This window comes from Panicum hallii, chromosome 3 (genome assembly GCF_002211085.1).
Source record: "Panicum hallii strain FIL2 chromosome 3, PHallii_v3.1, whole genome shotgun sequence".
Lineage (NCBI taxonomy): Eukaryota > Viridiplantae > Streptophyta > Magnoliopsida > Poales > Poaceae > Panicum > Panicum hallii.
In genome coordinates, this window is record NC_038044.1 from 8,552,674 (window position 1) to 8,572,791 (window position 20,118).

General features: G+C 44.4%; 2 protein-coding genes across 4 annotated transcripts; one reads left to right on the plus strand and one right to left on the minus strand.

The window, feature by feature from the left end:
• Positions 1 to 1,266: 1,266 nt before the first annotated feature.
• LOC112886587 lies at positions 1,267 to 7,809 on the minus strand. Of its 3 annotated transcripts, none has more exons than XM_025952533.1 (11): positions 7,675 to 7,809; positions 5,706 to 5,868; positions 5,298 to 5,479; positions 4,081 to 4,947; positions 3,925 to 3,981; positions 3,021 to 3,366; positions 2,725 to 2,924; positions 2,229 to 2,305; positions 2,046 to 2,147; positions 1,754 to 1,940; positions 1,267 to 1,664 (listed from the first exon to the last, which is right to left on the minus strand). In XM_025952533.1, the coding sequence occupies exons 1-11, from the start codon at positions 7,801 to 7,803 to the stop codon at positions 1,575 to 1,577; spliced, it is 2,400 nt and encodes a 799-aa protein (XP_025808318.1). In that variant the 5' UTR covers positions 7,804 to 7,809; the 3' UTR covers positions 1,267 to 1,574. The 3 variants fall into 3 exon arrangements, with proteins under 3 accessions (XP_025808318.1, XP_025808319.1, XP_025808320.1); XM_025952534.1 differs by having other exon boundaries at positions 5,706 to 5,882; positions 7,675 to 7,807; XM_025952535.1 differs by having other exon boundaries at positions 5,706 to 5,873; positions 7,675 to 7,806.
• Positions 7,810 to 18,375: 10,566 nt separating this feature from the next.
• Positions 18,376 to 19,229, plus strand: LOC112887395. The gene has a single exon (XM_025953555.1). The coding sequence runs from the start codon at positions 18,510 to 18,512 to the stop codon at positions 19,008 to 19,010; it is 501 nt and encodes a 166-aa protein (XP_025809340.1). The 5' UTR covers positions 18,376 to 18,509; the 3' UTR covers positions 19,011 to 19,229.
• Positions 19,230 to 20,118: the final 889 nt, after the last annotated feature.

Sequence of the window (20,118 nt, forward strand, 5' to 3'; positions counted from 1 at the left end):
GAAATTCATGAATGAAGTTGGTGGTATTCAATTTAATTTGCTCCAGCAAACTGCCGCGCTCTTACCTGTATATGTGATGTATAGGGTAGGCGTAAATGTGGAGCTAGCTAAAACCATTAGGGATACAAGTTATATTTATTTTGGGTCATTAGATCAATCCAAAAATTCGATAAACTGAACTAGAATGGCATTATGCGTAATTAATTTAGGAGGAGAAATAAACTAGAATAGCATGCCATCGTAATTATTTAATTGAATGGACCCACTTGCATGCGGTAAGCATCCTTGCAACATCTATGTTTGTCGTTTTACGAATTTCATGAATGGACCCGACGATATTCGAATTAATTTTCTCCAGCAAACCAGCACTCTCTTAGCTGTAGATTTGACATATGGGGCAGATGCAAATGTGGAACTAAAACCATAGCCATTGATGGTAAGCATCCTAGCATCCCCTAGATATGTGGGATTTGTGGTTCACGGAACTCGATTAATTTTCTCCAACAAACTATCACTCTCTTAGTTGTAGATGTGATAAATAGGATATGCGCAAAATGTGAAGCTAAAACCGTAGCCAGTAGCTCTGATTTGCAAAGCCCATGGTTATGAATTTCATGGCAGTCAAATTAGTTTCCTTTAACAAATGGGCAAGGTGTACTTCCATGCAATGGGCTCAAAAGCGTCCTAAGTCTAGTAGAAGGCGTTGCGCAGCCATCACCATTGCAACGGTAATAGAACCTTCGGGAGAGATCTCCACTTGGTAACGCGGTCACATCACACGCAAAGCTATTCCAAGCACCGTCGCCGTAATTGGCAAATGGCAAAGCAATTTTAGAAAGGCGTCTACAGTGTCAGGAGTCTGAATAAGTTTTGGCAGCTATTTTTGAGCACTGAATCAACTGCTACCTCTCGATCCTCGGAGGGAACTCAAACCACCAACTTCAGTCAACGCGATGGAAAAAGACCTTCGAGAACATATCAAAGTATCGGATCCTAGGAACTTGATCTGATTAAGTTACCTAAGAAGAATCACCTAGTATCGGATCCTACTAGCCGCTCCACACGAGCACAGCATTTCAATGTAACGTGCTGGTCACTCAAAAACTGAGAACAGAATAACTGAAACAAAGCGAACAGCTAGCAACGTTTCCTGCAACTTGGAGCAACCTGGGCACACTGACCAGTCTGCTCAACCTGCCAACCACGCGATCTTTAAAGTTCTAGGCACTGCCATTTAGCATGTACTTACAAGAGAAAAACAGCTGATGAAATTGGCATAAAAGATTCTTTCGCACTGTGCTCCTTGAGTTTGGGCATTCCTATTGTGCAAAAAAAAAGGTTCATCCACATGCACCAGTGAATGTATAGTTTTGTAGTCTGTAAAGAAGGGCATAAAGGTTAAACATTGGACCACCCGGTCAATCATCCCCCTACCATGCTAATTCTCGCTGTTCATAACCAGAACGCTTCAGAAGGGTAATTTACCCCAAGCTAAGCCAACCGTTCCTTGTAAGGGATGTGATGTTACAAATTTGATGATAAGAACCCTAAACTCCTGACTAAGTGACTAGCAACTACAGGACTATAGCAGATGCGAAGGACCTCTTCCCAATTGAACCGAAACCAAGGACGGACCAGCCAGAGCTCGCATTGTAAACTTCCACCTATAGCAAAAGAGAGGAATTATCTTCAGAACAGAACAGAAAAGAGCACAAGATTGACAAGAGGTACATATAACTGTGCAGTCACTTACAGTATCCAGGATCTGCACATTGGACTGCATGCCACCAATTAGGAATACATTATCATCAAGATTAGCGGCAGCAGCATATCCTCTTGGGATGTTCATGGGATTGCCCATCCTCCAGGTGTTGAGACGTGGGTCAAAGATCTCGATGCTGGAGACCATTTTGTCCCCATCATATCCTCCCATAGCATATCTGAAAAATTAGTCAGCATTGCAGCTAAGCTTCTTATCAAGATTTAAGAACATGATGCTCTTAGTTATCTGTTCAGGAAGAGATCTGAAGTATAAGTTTACTGACAAGGCGTCTCCCAGGACAGTTAAGGCATGGCATCCTCTCCTAGTAGTCATACTTGGAAGCCGGACCCAGAAGCCCTCCCTTGGATCATACCTTTCTGCTGATCTGTAAATAGCATGTGTTGTCACTGTTAGTATCTGAAGTAATTTTGTAATAACATGAAGGGAAAGTCGTGACAGATCTTACTCCAAATACACGCTTCCATCATAGCCACCAGTTGTATAGATGACTCCATTCAGTTCGGTCGCAGCAAGAGCAAATCGCTGAAATATACCGCACAGCCCAAATAAGATGTTAGTTTCAAGATTATTCGATTTATTTAATTACTCTCTTTTACCGCTAATATTACAAAAGTAATGCAGTATCCCCATCCAGTTATCCTACTAGTACACATCATCAAAAGTCTAGGCAGAGTATGTAAACAGTTATGCAATGAACAGAATGAACTATCATAACTCAACTACAAGATATAAACACCAAAGGGCTCCTGCATATTTATGACAGGCACGTCAACATTACACATCTTAAATAAATGTACATCTCTTGTTAGTCCATAATTCTGAAGGTTCTTGAACTTGTAATAATACAAAATTGCAGACAAGAAAGTTCAAGCAATACGTTGGAATAGGTTAACAGATATCAAAATGGGTAACTATACTTGCAACTGGTGCTGAGAACATACAGAAAGCAGCATAGATGGACTACATATCCATTTCCCAAGATACGGATCAAACATCTCAACTTCTGAATAAGTTTCATTTCCATCTCCTCCACCAATAGCATATATTTTCTCATTAAGACAGATTCCAGCCAGACTTCCTTTCTTCCGGTTCAAGGAGGGGCATTCCGTCCACTCATTATTCCTTGAACTATAGCATTCCACTATAAAAAAAAACAGATATAAGTAAATACATGCAACTAGAAATGAAGCTCATGCATAAGAATTCGCACAATCATATTACAAATACCATGGTATACCTGTGTTATACCATGACATGCCATCTCCACCACCAAAAGCAAATATGTGACCATCCAAAGCAGCAGCAGACGCATATGAGCGTGGAGAACTCATTGGTGTGAGACCCACCAGTGTCTCTTTCTCAGGAGAAAAAGATTCAAGAGATGATAACCAGGTCACGCCATTATAACCACCAATCAGGAATACTGATGGCTTTGCTAGAGTATTGCATATGCTTCCCAGATGAGACAGCGAAGAGTCAAATTTGAATTGTAACTCATCTACAAGGTATTCCAGTTGCTGAACTTTTCTTCCTGAGTCTTTAACCACTTCCCTCAATGAAAGTATTTCTTGGTCTGACCCAATCTGGAAAAGAACGGAAAATAATTAGAATGACCTATGGAGGAAATGGTTGCATAAACAATCAAATAATGGCCCGAAAAGATCTCACAGCACAAATACCTCTGGGATGAGCACTAAGGCATCCAGATATGAAAAACTAAAGCTACCCAATTTAGTCTGTGTGGGTTCCCACAAAAAGTTGAGGCCATGTATAGATGATAAAAATGGTTCATGCAAGTAAACATTGTGTTGCCACTGGCCTTGTTCGGTTAATCCCACCCCAAGGAGATTGAGGGGGGTTTTGACTTGTAGGGGATTTAATCCCTCCCAACCCCTCCAATCCTCTTCAAACCCCTTCAAACCGAACAAGCCCTAAAAGGCATATACTGAACCAACCACATCAACTATCACTGCGACTAGAAATTTGAGGATTACAAATATATGGCTCAAGTCAACAAAGTGGCAGGATAGATGCTTGTATGGAAACAAGAGTTCGTTTGTTTGTTTTTTTACTTTCCAAAAAAACAAATGAAGGCATCAGTCAATTTTTTTATCTCTATTATTCAAGAAGAAATAAATTACCAGCTTCTTCTCCAATGCTTCAGTCCTCTTGGTTAAAGCAGTGATGATTTGCAGCAGCTATAAAGGAATGTAAAAATAATAATGTGAGAGACAGTTGGTTATGAAACAAAATTGAATACCGAATAAAAGGAGGATAACTAAAGGAATAATAGTCACCTCATCATTTCCATGGCACTCATCAGATGAGGTTTTATCTTCCATTGTATCATCAAATGGGTCACAGGAAAGGTTTGCATTGATCTGTGTTTCATCAGGTACACATTGATCTGAACTGGAATCAACACAATCCTGAGAGGATATTGCCACCTGCTGTCGTTGAAAAGATAATTCTTTCAACTTTTCCAGGATAGTCTTTCTTTCAGGCTGTAGCCCAACACCACCTGAACTATTGTGAACCTCACTCTCTATTTCATCAACATCCACAGCACCATTTTGATCATTTAGTGGGTTCAAAAGCATTGGTTCATCAATGGTGACTCTTTCTCCGTTCACAGGATTGGCAACTGGATGGTTGCATTCAACAAGCTCCACTCCTTGGTCAACAGTTTTGTCTGAGGAATTCTGACTGACCTCATCTGGATTTGAATGAGGAACAGATTGGTCTTGAAGAAGATTATCATCCAAATCATCACAATCAGAAAGCAGGTCCTCAGATTTCTTCTCATCAGTGTTACTAGCACTGTCCACATCATCAGCCCAGTTGAATGGAGAAGCCCTATTTGATAAAACACTAAATGGATTGGTTTCCTTAGAATTTTCTGTGACTTTCTTTGGGTCAGGAACAGCTGGTAGCTTCATTTTAGTTGGTAATGGCGATACTGCAAGATTCCTTTTGCTTGAAACAGCTGGAACTTGATTGCGATTAGCAGGATCAAGTGATTTGAACAAAGAAATTAATGCTCTTGTCTGTGCATGGTCAAGCTCAAAATAGAAGCGGTGGTGGTTATAATAGTTGTCACCAAGCAATGTTTTGAATTGGCTCTCCAGCAGGGGTGGATACTGAGTCTTTGTGCAAATACGAACCTTAAAAACACAAACAACCATTTCAGATATAAACGAAATGGAGCAAACGTAACCAAGACTATTCCACCAAACTAACCGTGCCAATTATTCTCTCCATTCTGTTTCATTTGTTGACATTTCTATGGTCTTTGAGATGTGACTATCAATATTTATTGATAAAAGTATACTTTTATTTAAGCATTTCCAAAAGCATATCTAGTAAGGTACTGTTAATATACTCAATGTTGATGGCTTTTAACATATTAATGGTACAAATTTAGAAACTTTGATGTCGTGGATCCTACATCCTAGGATGTTATCAGAATTAAAAAAGAATGGAGGGAGCATACAGATATTTAATATCTTGTTACCTGCGCTGGAAAGGCTGTCCTTAAAGAGCCATCATTACTCCAAGCATATGGGTCAATATACATCTGACCAGGACTTGCAGCCTCGAAAATTCCATGGAGCTTTCTGTCACTATAGTTGAATAGAAATAAAGGCATGCCGGGTTTGACATTCCTCACATATGAATAATGGACTGAAGGCAGACCTATAAAACAAGTCAACTAGGAATCATAATCTTATAAAGGCAAGAAATTCAACAAAAATTTAAATCAATCGAGTCAATATTTCAGAAACAAAGCATTTTTTTCATCACCATATAAAACTATAAGAACATATTATCTCAACAACATCAGCAGGACATTGTAAGAGCAAAACGAGGGCGTTACAAAGGAGTGACTTATAGCAAGAGGTGAAAGGTGCACTTCACGAACCGAACAGCTGTTTTTTGAAGCATTCATCAATCGTATCATACTTGCAACCAAAGATCACCCCTCCAAGCTGGGTTTCTCGGAGATTACGGGTCAGTTCCCCATATTTGCTATTCTGATTATACGTCTGCATTGCAAGATTCCAGGCCCCTCCTTCTTCCAGCACCTGTGCTTCACATACTTTGAGAATAAACAAGGGACACAAGTTTATACAGTGATATCAAAGAGATAACACTGGGTATCAGGTCCTGATATGGGGGATAATGTATACATCTACAACAGAAATTGAAATTAATAAAGGTACCAAACCATGGTAATATATGATTTTCAAAGTGGGAACACCTTGAAATATCCAAGTTAAGAACAATTCAGTCCACTCCTTTTATAAAGAACAAAACAGAGAAAAGCATGACACTTGTAAATCTAAGTAGGGGAGCATAGATAGTCCTTTTGTCCCAACATGTTACCAAACGAAATCGCTACTAATTCATAGATGCACATGGAAAAAAATTCCAAAGTAACAAATTCATGAAGGTTATACATAGTGGCATAGAAAAAGGCACCAAAAACCCAACTTAATCAAAATTCCGCGGTAAAACAATGTCATGGCCGTAACATTCAGTTAAACAAATTACTAACCCAGCCAAAAAGGTTAAACCATCCCAGAAACTCTTCATCTACAATCCCCTACATGGTGCCATCTAATTAGCGCTCAGTTTTAATCAACAAGTCCAAGTGCCTGAGCCAGAAACAAGTCTCATTTCCATCCTGATAGAGTACCAAAACTATGATATAGGCATTGGAACCATGCGGGGCACCAAATTGTGCATAACCAAAATGTGGTGCACAACCATCACGCAGTCACGAAAAACACACTAAAAACAATTACATGCCACAAGTACTGTAAGCATAAAGTCACTATACAGAACAATTGCCATACAGAAGCCATCATCATACAGTACAATATAAAACAACTACTCACAAACCACAAACTAGTGTTCCAAAGCCCACAGGACACACAGCATCTACCACCCACAAGCTCTTACGCCATAAAAACTTCTTCCCACTGCAGCCCGCAAGCAACAGTATCATTAAAGGAAGAAAGAAGAAGCACATAAAAATTGATAGCAGGTACAATTGGCAACCAAAATTGCAAAATTTAAATATTGGCACCTAGGCAACAAACGAAAAATCCATCACCAAACAAGCGCAATCAATTGTGGCACCCCAAAATTAACCAGCAAACAAGCAATCTCTACAGCTGGCACGGTGCAATTCCCGAATTTTAGCCCCTGCTTAAACCTCCCCCTTGGGATCAACAATCAATTAAACCACACAAGTGTTCCACAGCGTGCCACAAGGCACATATCTAGCATCCCCAAGAGATCGCAGCAAACAAATTATTGTGCTCACCGCAAACCACAAGGCTGTCAGAAGAAGAGGCAAGCAAAAGATAAAAAAAAACGATGCCAAGCATACGGTCCCCAACTGAAACTGCAAAATTGAACAGCTGGCGCTTAGACACCAGACCAAAATTCTACCGAAATGGCGCGATCGATCGCGAGGAAACCCCTAAACGACGCGGCAATCTAGCAATCCTGCAATCGGCACCCCGGAAAAACCAAAATCTCAGCATCGCTTAAACCCTAACCCCTAGTGATCAACAACGCAAAACCCCACCGCGCCATCCAAACCGCAATTCCCCAGCCCCCCACTCCCATCCCATCCCATCGACCGCCATTCCCGTCTCCATCGAACAGGCGCGCACCAACAAGCACGAAAACCCCTCAACGAACGAGAGAAACACGAGAAAAATCCCGGAAATTCACCCAAAAACGGAAAGGGAGAAAACCCCACTCGCAGCCCGTTCTGAAGCGGTAAGAGCCCGCGGTTTATCCCAGCAGCTCGCGCGATCGATCGAGGAGGAAGGTGGGGGACTCGAGCAGTAGGGGTTCGCCGGGTAGGATCTCACCAGATTGCTCCGCTCCTGGAGCGGCTGGAGTTGGAGGCAAGCGTCCCCTTCCGCAACTGGTTTCCTTTTCTGCTCTTCCCTCAGCTGCGGCGTCGCACCGTGTCTCTTGCGCACTGGCCTGTGCAGCATTGCCGCAGCACCGCCCGAATCGTGTGGGAACGGGATGGGGCCCGTTATATAGGTGGAGCCGGGGGGTGGTGCTCTGTGGTAAGCTGACAGCTGGGGCAGGAGCTCAAGATTCGGTTCGAATTTCGATCGAACCGCGGCCGGACCGTCGAATTTTCGATTGAATTCACCGTTCAAATTGGACGCCGTAGGGAAGTTCGACAAATTGAACTTCCATGTCCACGCCATAACTTAGGTAAGCCTTGTTGGCTTGTTACAACTTATTTGGTCAATCATTAAAACAAGCTCCCGTCTCTATCTGGTCAATCATTAATTTTGTGCGAGAAATTGTAACTCAACTTATTTGGATTCTAATAAGGGTCAAAACCTTAAATTTAATACAAACTAGCTCCCATGCAGACTCCTCCATCAGGGTTGCTATGCTAGCATTGGCTGTATCATAATTATGTCCTAGTTGTCTAGAGTAACGCCACTTCAATCAGACAAAAGGCAAAATGGATTGGTGCCCCCTGAATTCAATGTGATTTTCCTTATGGCAGGAACAACTGATACCTTAACTTGAACAAACAAATTAGAGCTAGCTCCTGTTTGTGCATGGTCTAGCTCAAGCATAAACGTGATGACAAATGCTGACGGTTATACAGCTGTCACCAAGCACAATATTGAAATGGCTCTCTGCTAGTGCCAAATACGAAAGTCTTCATGCCAACACGAATTGCGGAAAGCACGTGTGCATATAAAACGGGGTAGACGTTTTAATTAATAAGCACAAAAGCAAGGGAGAAATGGGGCAAACGCACAGTTACATTAAACTATTCCACCAAGAAGAACATTGTCCCATTTAGATATTTAACCTTGTTGATACGAGAGTCATGGCACCCCTATATATCAATATTTCTACTTCTATTAGTTAATATAAGTACTTACTTAAGTGGCGTTTTTAATCCTGACCAGCAAGAAAGTTTTTTTAAAAAAAGAGTAGAAAGACACGGATATGAAAAATGGGTGGCAGTGGCACCCTCGTGTGGAGTGTAAACGACTAAACGTGCGTGTGTCGTATTCGTATATCAACTTGCGAAATAAGGGGCAATAAAGACGAACATGAGATACTCTAATGGGCCCATATCTTATGGCCTGTCTGCAGGAGGCTAGGCTGGGCCGACGACAGGAGCGTGTCTGCAGGCCCAATTCTCTCAGAACCATACACAGAGTTGAGATTCAGTTAAGCCCATCTGTCGATCTACGAGGTCTTCTTTGTGATTTATAACTGGAATGGGCCTCATGAATTACTTTATTTACAAGGAAAAAAATCCTTTTTACATACTCGACTCTAGGTCAAATCCGCATTTTCTCCCTAATTGGACTCTTCAGACTCGCTGTACCGGACATATGATCTTGCTAGCTGGTTTCTCTCAGTGGCTTTACTCGTTTTCTTTTATGTTTATCTTGAATGTTTATCTTGACCGAATATTTGAAAAATCATAGTAAATAAAAAAATTATAAAATGGAAAATTAAGTTTTGTTGGACTCCACGTGAGTATAGCTGTATATCGGGCCGGGCCGGCCCGGCCCGACTCTTACATGGGCCGTGCCAATCTATAAAATGCCAGCCCAGCCAAGCACAATTAAACTAACGGGCCGTGCCGTGCCGCCCCTCGGGCTGGCCTCTCGGCCCATGGCATGGCCCGTACACTCTTAAACGGGCCGTGCCAGCCCATTTAGCACGACAGCCCGTTAGACCCATTAGGTCTGTCGGGCCTTTACAGCCCGCTCATCCAACACATGATTTAATTATTTAAACATCAGAATACAAGATGTATATAGAAAATTTCAAACATATAGCACTCAACTCAACCAGAAAATATTACACAAATACACAATCAAACCATCTAAAATAGATCACCAAATAGTTTAAGTGATACAAATTGCCCAATTCAGTTATGGGTTGCCTTAATGTTTGGCTGCCTCATTAAAAACCTTTCTAAGTAAAAACTCATATCAACTACATGAGAAAACCTTAGAAAGGAAAAGAGTACAACCGACAACCTACTCTCACTTGAGCTTAAGACGGCGCTTCGTTGATGTATAAGTCCTCGAATCCAGAGAGAAGCTCCTCATTCTCCAAGTCATGCTGCTGCCGAGATGCTCCAAGCTCCCAGTCCTTCAAACATGAAAGCATCTCCACCATCTCGTATGTCAAGCTTCGACGCCGCTCTTCAATTACCCTGCCAACAAGAGAAAAGGTAGATTCTGAACTAATAGTAGACACAGGAACCGTCATAATATCTTCAGCAAGGATAGATAGTACTGGGTATAAGCGCCTGTGATCACGCCACCAGCTTAAAATGTTAAAGTCATCATCAAAATCAGAAATAGGATCACTATCAAGATATGATGACAACTCAGATGACTGAGAGGCAAGCAGGAGGGTTGTAGCAGTAGCAAATGTAGGTGAAGGTGAAGCAGATGCATTAGTACAAGATGATGGAGCTGAACCTCCACCAACTGCATCAGAACCAAAAATCTTCCCCAAACTTTCCTCTTCTTTCCAGCGGTATTAATTTGAGGTTGACGATGCGACTGAATGTTACCAAATTTCTGCTCATACTTAGCAAACACTTTAGAAAGCTCAACACGAACAAATTCATAATACCAAGAGTAATCATGATTGGTAAGCTGCGAAATAAGAGTGAGTGCCTTATGAAAGCCTCTAATCTTAGCTCTAGAGTCAAGAATAAAAGCAAATGAATACAACATAGGAATAGTCCTCCAGTACTTAAACAACTTAGCTTTCATAGGCAGTATAGACTCCATAAGCAAAGGATCATTCTCATATTTATTCAGATGAGTAGCAATCTCAATAATATGATGCAACATGATAGGAGCAGTGGGATAGTAAACAACAGACATCTCAACGGTAGACTCATAGAACAATTTAAGAAATGAAAGCAGAGTTTCAGCAACATACCAATGATCTTCAGTGAGAAGGGTCTGACCCATAGTCTGCTTATAGTGAGTATGGATAAAAACAGAGAAGGTACTTTTGTAAGGAAGAACGTGCTTTAACATGAGATAAGTGGACTTCCATCTCACATCCATGTCCAAGCCAAACTTTCTAGGACGGACACCCATAGCAATACAATAAGATTTGTATGCAGCAATCCTTTGATTAGATGAATTCAAGAAAGATATGGCAGTTCTGAATGCTTCAAGATAAGGTTTCAAACGCTTCAAACTAGATTTAACAATCAAGTTTACAATATGACATGCACATCTTTGATGCAAGAAAACAGAACCAATGTAGCCAGAGAATTTAGGAGTCAAAGAAGTCATGGCATTAGCATTAGAAGATGCATTGTCAAGAGTAAAAGAGAAGATCTTATCAGTCAACTTCCACTCATCAACCACAAAACCAATTCGCTCAGCAATATTAGAACCAGAATGAGAACAATCTATAAGACGCAAGCCAAGCAACCTCTTCTCTAGTTCCCAATTAGAATTAACAAAATGAGCAACCACACTAAGATAAATCTTTCTTAGCATTACCATTCCAAATATCAGATGCAATTGCAATAGAAGAACATACATTTAAACAGTCCATAAGCAAATTACGAGATTGATTGAAAAGCTTAGCAACATCTCTAGTGGTTGTCTGCCTAGAAACAGGGGCAAACCTAGGATTATGAGCACGTTTGATATAATCAACGAAAGCATTATATGCACCAATGCCAAGAGGCAGATCTAACCTAGCAATCATACGACATAATTCAGTACGAGCAAACTCAGCATTGTACTCCCAATTTCTAAGAGAACCATCAGAACTAAACTGAAGCACAGATTGAGACCTTGCAAAACGATCAGCCTTCTTACTGCATGAAGCAAGATGCCTAATTAAATGACCAGTACCATTAGTAGAAACACCAGTAAGAACTTTCTTGCAGAGGGTGCATTTAGCACCAGAACATACCCTCTTACCATTCACCTCCTCAGAGATCTCCTCGAAGTTGTTCCAAACGTGCGAGGTGCGTGCCCTTCTCCTGCCCTTGCTCCCCCGCCCCTGCTGCGCTGCCATGCCGGAGGTCACCTTAGCAGACGGTGACCTCGGTGACGGCTCCGGCGTGGATGATGGGGTCGATGTGGACAAGGGCACTGAGGTCGGCGAACTCGGAGGGGATCCATCGGCATGGTCGTGGTCGATGTCGGACGGATCGTTGTCGGCATCGACAAACGTCATCCGCGGCGGCCGGAACCGGGGTACTGGAGGAGGTGGAGGACGATCCCCTGGGCTCGGGTTGGCCCGCGACCTCGACGAAGAAGCCATCCAGGGGCCGTGGCCGCGCGGGGGGCCGCCGGTGCCAGGGGGCGCGGGGGGCGGGGCCGCCGGACGCCGGCGCCCGGGGGCCGGGGGCGCGGGGGGCGCGGGGGGGCCGCCGGCCGCCGGTGCGCGGGGGGCCGCCGGTGCCAGGGGCGCGGGGGGCGGGGCCGCCGGGGCCCGGGGGGCGCGGGGGCCGCCGGACGCCGGTGCTGGGGGGCGCGGGGGCCGTCGGACGCCGGTGCCCGGGGGGCGCGGGGGGGCGGGGGGCCGCCGGTGCCGGGGCCGAGGGGCGACGGGGCGGGGCCGCCGGGGGGGGCGCGGGCGTGCGGCGCAGCGGCGGTGCGGGAGTGCGGGACTGCGGGACAGCGGGAGTGTACGCCTGTGCGGGTTAGGGATTTAGGGTTAGGGTTCTGGGAGTGGGTGGGGGGGGTGGAGAGCGCGGTTTATATGCGACACGAGTTTATTGGGTTGGGCCGTGCCTTATGGGCCTTATCGGGCTGTGACGGGCCACAATTAACCGGGCCGTGCCGTGCCGCCCATCGGGCTGTCTTCTCGGCCCATGGCACGGCCCGGCATTTTCTCGGGCCTGGCCTGGCCCATCGTATGTCGTGCCGGGCCTCTTTTGGGCCGGGCCAAAATCACCGGGCTGCGTGCTAGCGCATTTAGCTCGGCCCAAATGTACAGCTATACACGTGAGTAGTTCTATGCAATGAATATATTATATAATATAATTTAGTAAAAATATTTTCATGCACAACGGTTTTGGTCCATGTCAAGAGTTGAGGAACAAGATCACCGTGTCGATTAGAAGGCCTCTCAACTTCTTTTTCAAAAATGCGATTGCGAAGATCTCTCTAAAAGTTAGAGAGGTGAGGTCCAGTTGACAACCGGGCGGACCGTGCTGAAGTGCGCGAGCACGTGGGAGCGCCGAGCGCCGCCGACGGGCGCGGCCACTGGGCTGCACCTCGCAAGGGCACGTCGCGTCGCCTCCGGGGCTCGAGGAGGGTACGAACGGAACGGACACGCGACGACCGTACCGTACGAAAACGCTACCGGTACGTGGTGCCACCACTACCTGGCAGTACGTTTACGCGCGTGCCGCTGCATCGGTACTCACAAGTCACAATTCTTTTTTTTTTCGCATGGCAAGTACGAACCCCTCACGTGAGTCTAGCGCTCTACTATGCACGCATGCTCACATGTACAAAATTTTTAGCTTCCATCACAAAGCATCAGAAGGAACAAAGAAGGGACAATCTTAATTGAGTGGAAATAGGTTACGTTCAGTAATCGGTATGGTTTTTACCACTACTGAAAGGTTAGTTTTATTCAGGATGCTAAGAGATCGAACAAGGCTTTGTCTGTGGGACAGTTACATTCAGTATTGGTTATGGAACATTGTGAAATTATTGGTTTTCCGATCCTATACAACACTGGATACAAAATCATGGATATTTGTAGCATTCTGCATGTATACAAAATCACAATCTTGCAGTGTCCTTATGATGCCAATGGATTAAAAGCCATGTTTTGTTTCAGTCTCTTGTGACAAATTGACTACTCATAAATTAAAATGGCCCTTGTGGTTTTCGCCATTTCAAAACTGCATACGCGTTCGACGCCAGACGGACGACAAATGTCGGCCTGCTACCTGGTATATCTTCTTCGCAAACTCTCTAATAATAAGCCCAGCATGTGTGCTAGATCTTACTAGAGTATAATGCCGGCAGCTAATCACCTCCAAGGCTCCGAGTACCAGACTCTAGTAGCATCAATATTACTCCAGCACCAGGCAATCATCCCTGGAAGTGTGTGCACCGGTATCACGAGAAAGGTCACTCAAAACTCAAAAGCGGGTTCAGTCAGTAAACTAATGAAAGATCCACAGTCACAGTGGCATTTAGGGCACAACTAATCCGGCTGTTAGAGCTGCAAACTAGCACGATTCTGCGGCTTGGATCGGCGGGGATTCCGAAACCAGCGATCCGATTCAGCCCGGATCTGGCCCTGAGATGCCATGGTCTCTCGGCCAGTGCGGCAGAGCTGCAGGCAATGGCTATTTGCATCTTAGCCCTGTTTAGTTCCCACCCCGTAAACGCAAAAAAACCGTAAACGCAAAATTTTCAAAGAAATCTTACTAATTTGAAGTACTAAATGAAGCCTATTTACAAAACCTTTTGCATGGATGGGCTGTAAATCGCGAGACGAATCTAATAAGCCTACTTAATCCCTGATTTGCAACAGTGATGCTACAGTAACCATCGCTAATTATTGCTTAATCATGGATTAATTAGCATCATTAGATTCGTCTCGTGATTTACAACCCATCCATGTAAAAAGTTTTGTAAATAGATTTCATTTAGTACTTCAAATTGGTAAGATTCCTTTACAAATTTTTTTTTTACGTTTACTGGGCCTTAACAAGAGGCGAGGCAAGGGCACGTTTTGAGCGGAACAAATTTTCCCCGTATGATGAGGAGAAACAGTTTTAAGTGGGGCCGACCAAAACTGTTCCAACTTTTTCTGTAAACACCTATAGGGAGAAGATGTTTTCTTTTTCTGAAGGAAAAGGGAGAAAGTGTTTAGCTTGTTGGAGAAGATGCCATAACTGGCCATACCTGCAACTTCCAGAATGATTTCTGACTTCAGAGAAGGGAAATGCGTGCGGACAAGGGGTTACATGCATCCAACACATGAACTGTGGCGGCCTGGACGACACGAAGAAATGAGAGGAGATCATGCGTGCACAGATCCTTGGAGAGAAGGCACACACCATTATACTGTCGAATGCCGATGATCCGTACGTGGTGCCGCAGATCCGGTATCAGCGGTGCAGCGCACCTCGCACAACCGTCCAAGCTCATCATTGGGGCATTAGTGACTCACTAATCTCAGGCCAGCTCGGCCACGGGAGAATCTCTCGTAACCCTGCGATGAACAACGCGTGTCTCACTGTCTCTGCTGCTGTGCACCTGCATCGCAGGCTGAGCTTACTCGGCTGACTCTGATTTAGTTACTAAGCTAGTCTTGTCGTATACTCAGCATTACATGTAGTAACTTTTTTAATTTCATTTCCGAACAATTCCGCTTGAACTTTTTGTAACCTCACGGATCTCGATCTTTGCTGTGAGGAAGGGGAAAAAAGGGGAACATTTCGCAAATCCAAGTGCCCGGTAGCACCCAAACTGTTCCTTCCACTGCGAGGGGTGCTGCGCGGGCTCAACTGCAGCCTGACACGCACGTCGGGTCCTCGTCCTCGGAATGCGCGCGCGAATCTTCAAGTGCGGCGGGCACGTGCGAGCGCCGCACGGCGGTGGGGGCGGCCACGTGGGCGGGGCCCGCCGCTCCGCACCCGCACCGCACCGGGGCTGGGCTCGAGGAGGGTACGAACGAGCCTGGCACCCCTGTTCCACACGTGCGGGCGACTTTGACCGTACCGTAGCCCGGAGGACGGTAGGAGAAGGCTACTCCTAATCACGATTAACGAGTAGGATTACTGCTACTAACACACATGCTCCTACCCACCAGCTAATCACCTCTCGGTTCGTGTGCATCCGCCGATCGGTATCACGAGGACGATCCTGCAGGGAGTGGATTACTCGGTAAACTAATGTCGGATGCGCGGTGATGATCGATCGGCCATATCACAGTAGTTAAGGTGGTAGCAGCTACAGCTAGGGCTATATACAATTAACCTAGCTGTTACGGCTTTTATTTTTGTGAGACCAAACAGCCTGTGCGGCTGCAGGAGGATCCGTTGTTACGATCCTACGACATGGACGTGCGGACCTCACGGTATCGGCCCCGCCCGGATTCGGTGCTGGATGTCATCTGGTCTCGGTCAGTGCAGCAGCTCTCTGCAGATGGGCCATGCACCACGCTGCCAAATCGATCCTGTTAGCACGGTACCAGCGGCCATGATTAAAATACCCTTGAACTCAACTGAAAAATCGCGTAAATATGGCGGTCAAAATCAAAATTATATTACTGCTCTCTTCGTTTCAAATTGCAGGTGGCCGTTTTAACAAATCTATAGCTTTTGCTATAAACATATAAATATTATATTTTAATACATAGCAAATATTATGCATCTAAATTTGCCGAAATGATCTACGATTTGGAACGGAGTGAGCAGGAAACATCGGCGTACGGCTCGGATCGCAGACATAGCAATACGATAAATGCAGCAACAAGTCGACCAACTATCCGATGAGTTGGCTTAGCAAAAACAACGAGCGCACCTAATAGTTTGCCTATTCGTGGAACATCGAATGTTTCCTCCAGAAAGAAAAAAACCAGCAGCAGCAGCATATAAACCACGCTTGAAGTCTCAATAATCATGCGCACGTACACACACAAACACACGTATCTATGCAAATGACCAGCTTGCCCGTGTACTTAACGCGATCCAGGTGCATCACGTACGCACGCACGCTTGGAGTAGGTCGCTAATGCATTGACCAAAATGGCAAATGATAACATCGATCCATATCTTAGGACAGCGTGGCCTGAAATTAGTTTAGCAAATATTGGCAGCAATCACACGCTCAGTAGTACAGCTCACGGCGACGAGCATATACAAATATACAATTAACCAACCAGTTTTATTAATTCTGTAGGGCTTACGGCAATACTCCTAGGTGGGATCTAACCGATTAAATTGTTTCGTGAGCTTTAGTACCATATCGATCACGCATGCTGGCTACAGTTGCGTGCTTTTGTCAGAAACGGCCCATGCTGAGTCATCCGTACTATTCTTCAAGCTATATTTTATTTATTCATTTATAGCATGTTTATTTGCATCGTGGAGAGGGCTTATAACTTGTTTATTACGATGTTGTTCATGAATATTTCCTGGAAATAGTTTCTATGATTATTGAGGCATGATGAAGAGCAGATCTGGCTATATTAATATTGTAGTTGAGGACATTATTGCGATATATGAAACACATTTCTATGGTCGGAGCAATGGTGGTTGAGAGCACCTACGTAGACACAAGGAAAGCCTTCTGTATAATCCTTAAAAAATGAGAAAAAGATTTGTTTTGTAGAGAACAAGATACAAGATGTTTAATTCACGAAGGCCCTCACTGGTTATGATATAATTGAATTATACCTCCAAATGGCCACAGGGAATTTATGCTAGTTCTTAGGAGTTGTCTTATGAGCCAGGACCCTATTTTACCATACTGACGAAGTTAGTTTAGAAGTTCAGAGACCTAACTGACATTTAATTTAAATGCAAATTTGGAGAAACATATTACTTTGTCCTGCGAAAAAAAGTTTACAATCGTTTCGATCAACAATGCTCTTTCAATCAAACGGAATGGAACCCCGTTTTCTCGATCTGATAACAATAGTTCGTACTACGCATACCTGCACTGTTCAATAGTTGTGAGGAACAAGTTTCAAGGAGAAGGGCTCTATGATGCGATGCTTCTTTTTATGTTGATTCTAGCCTAGCCATAGCTTAACAGAAGCGCTTCACTTTGGCATGTCATGATGGAAAAAAGGGGTCTCTTCTGCATTTTTGTAACTTTGAGGATGTTATTTATGCCGATCAAGCTGCGTGATGCATTCCTTTTTGCAATAGCAGAGGAACGGTGCATTGCGAGCAGCACTTCTTTTTGGGAAATGGTGGCTGCATTCTTATTTTCATCAAATCAAGGCAGCACAAAAACCCATGCAAATCACCTTTTCCGCAAACCTATGGTCTTTGCTGAATTACACACATCAACAAGTCTCAAATGATAAGCACATTGCATTCAATGAGCCTTTGCACATTTTCCTTTTTGTTTTTGGAATCCATGTGGTGCATCCACATCTATCCAACTGCATTGAGTGGTCTACCTACACATGTTTACATTGCATTCTGCACAACCAAAGCACAGCAATGCAGAGTGGCCATGAATGTGCCTGAGTGTGGCAGGGAATAATTGAGGCAAGAGGGAGATAGGCCCCATAAAAAAAAATCTTGTATGGTAGTAGTGAACATGGGGGTGTAGTTGTAGTGCCCTTGTCCTTCATTAGATGAGTACTCTAGATAAGGTTATAAAACACATGAGACCAACTTTTGATAACCCTTAAGATCAGAAGCCTAAACTCTTTCTAAATTCTACACCAAACTATGCACATTAATTTTATCTTAGCCTTGGCCTCTTTTGCCCTCCAAGCAATGCAGTGACCATGCCCAACCCCACGGCTACCTTGGGCATGCTGCAACCATGGCTGTCCATGCCACTATAAAACTACTGGTCTCCCTGCACCGTGAGGCGGAGACGGAAGGGAAGAGACAATCTAGATTGAGAAAATTCATCAAGAGAGAGAGGTGGCACCAAAGCTCAAGCTCAAGCTCAAAGCTATAGAGAGAAAGATACAAATCATCTACACAGCAATGGGCAACAGCCTTAGGTGCTGCCTCGCCTGCGTCCTCCCCTGCGGCGCGCTGGACCTGATCAGGATCGTCCACCTGAACGGCCGCGTCGAGGAGTACGGCCGGCCGGTGGCCGCCGGCGAGATCCTGGCCGCCAATCCGAACCACGTGCTGAGCAAGCCGTGCTCGCAGGGCGTCGTGCGGAGGATCCTCATCGTGTCCCCGGACTCCGAGCTGGAGCGCGGCGAGATATACTTCCTCATCCCGTCGTCGTCGGTGCCGCCCGAGAAGAAGCAGAATTCGAAGAGCGCCAAGAGCCTCTCGGCCGGCGCGCACGGCGACCAGCAGCTGGTCAAGAAGGAGAAGTACCACGGCAAGACCGGCCATCCCAAGAGCAATGGGCGCCGTGACTTGAGTGACGCCCTGTCACAGAAGAGGTCGGCGTCCCACCGGCGGCGCGTGAGTGCCGGCCGGACCGCCGCGTGGAAGCCACACCTCGAGTGCATTGTTGAGGGAACTTGAGCAGAAGTGGATCCATTTTTCTTCTCCTTCTTTTTCTTTTTTTTTGTTTTGTGAAATCAAGGGAGGTTGATGTAACACCACCACCACCGGCATGGTGGTTTGCTCTCTTGTGTGGTTAGCGAGTATTTTTCTCCTCTCTTTTTTCGGTAATTGTATATCCATGTAATGTTTTCCCCTTCCTACACATACATGATGGAAATGGAGAGGGAGGGTTGCCAATTCTTTCTTGTTCTTCTTCAGCAAATTACTTTATCTTTCCTGTTTTTCAGGGTCTTTTCATGGCTTGTGCCGTGGTTGAGGAAGAGAGTAAATGATGAGGAAGCAAGTGGTTCTTCTTGGAGTTGTTTCCATGTATAGACTAAGGTCCTCAGTGTTTAAGGTCAATCCCAGTGGTTACTGCAACAAATCTATCAAACGGAAGTTTGTTCTCACATATCAAGATAGGAATGTTAGTAGGAGTAGAAAAGAAGTCTTAATCACTACTCCTTTTATTTCCCATCATACCTTATTTTCTTAACATCATTTGCTAACTAATAGTGGGAGACATGCATCATTAGACCACGAATGATTAGAGGGTGCTTTGTTAGATTATAAGGAGGTTGACAAAAAGACAACCTAGCAAGCAAAGTTTTCAAGCAAAGACAGCTAGCAGGGTATATAGTTTATGTTTATTCTATCTTTGTAGATGATGCCTTCCTCCTTGAATTTGTCCCTTCCGTATTGTTACTCAATGAAGGCTCCCCACAAATGCATTTAACCGGTCCTAAAGGCACCCACAACAAGAGGTCGATTGCAATTTAAGTTTGCGATGAGGAATAGAGGAAAATGTTGATGACCCTACCATTGTTTCCTTTAATTTACAGAAAATATTTATCAATTCTAAGCACTAGAGATGCCCACTATTTTCCCTTTGCATAGAAAGATCAGCTACCGTTTTTGAATTTTGAACTTTGTTTAGTTAGGCTTAGCCCTTCTGTTATTGCCTCGAAAAAAGTTGAATTTTTTATGTATGTGTGATTTGAGAGTCCTTCACTAATAGCATTATGATTTCCTTTTCTAGAGGCAGGCTTGGTTTGGTATCTGCTTGAGAAATTTGGCACTTTGTGCA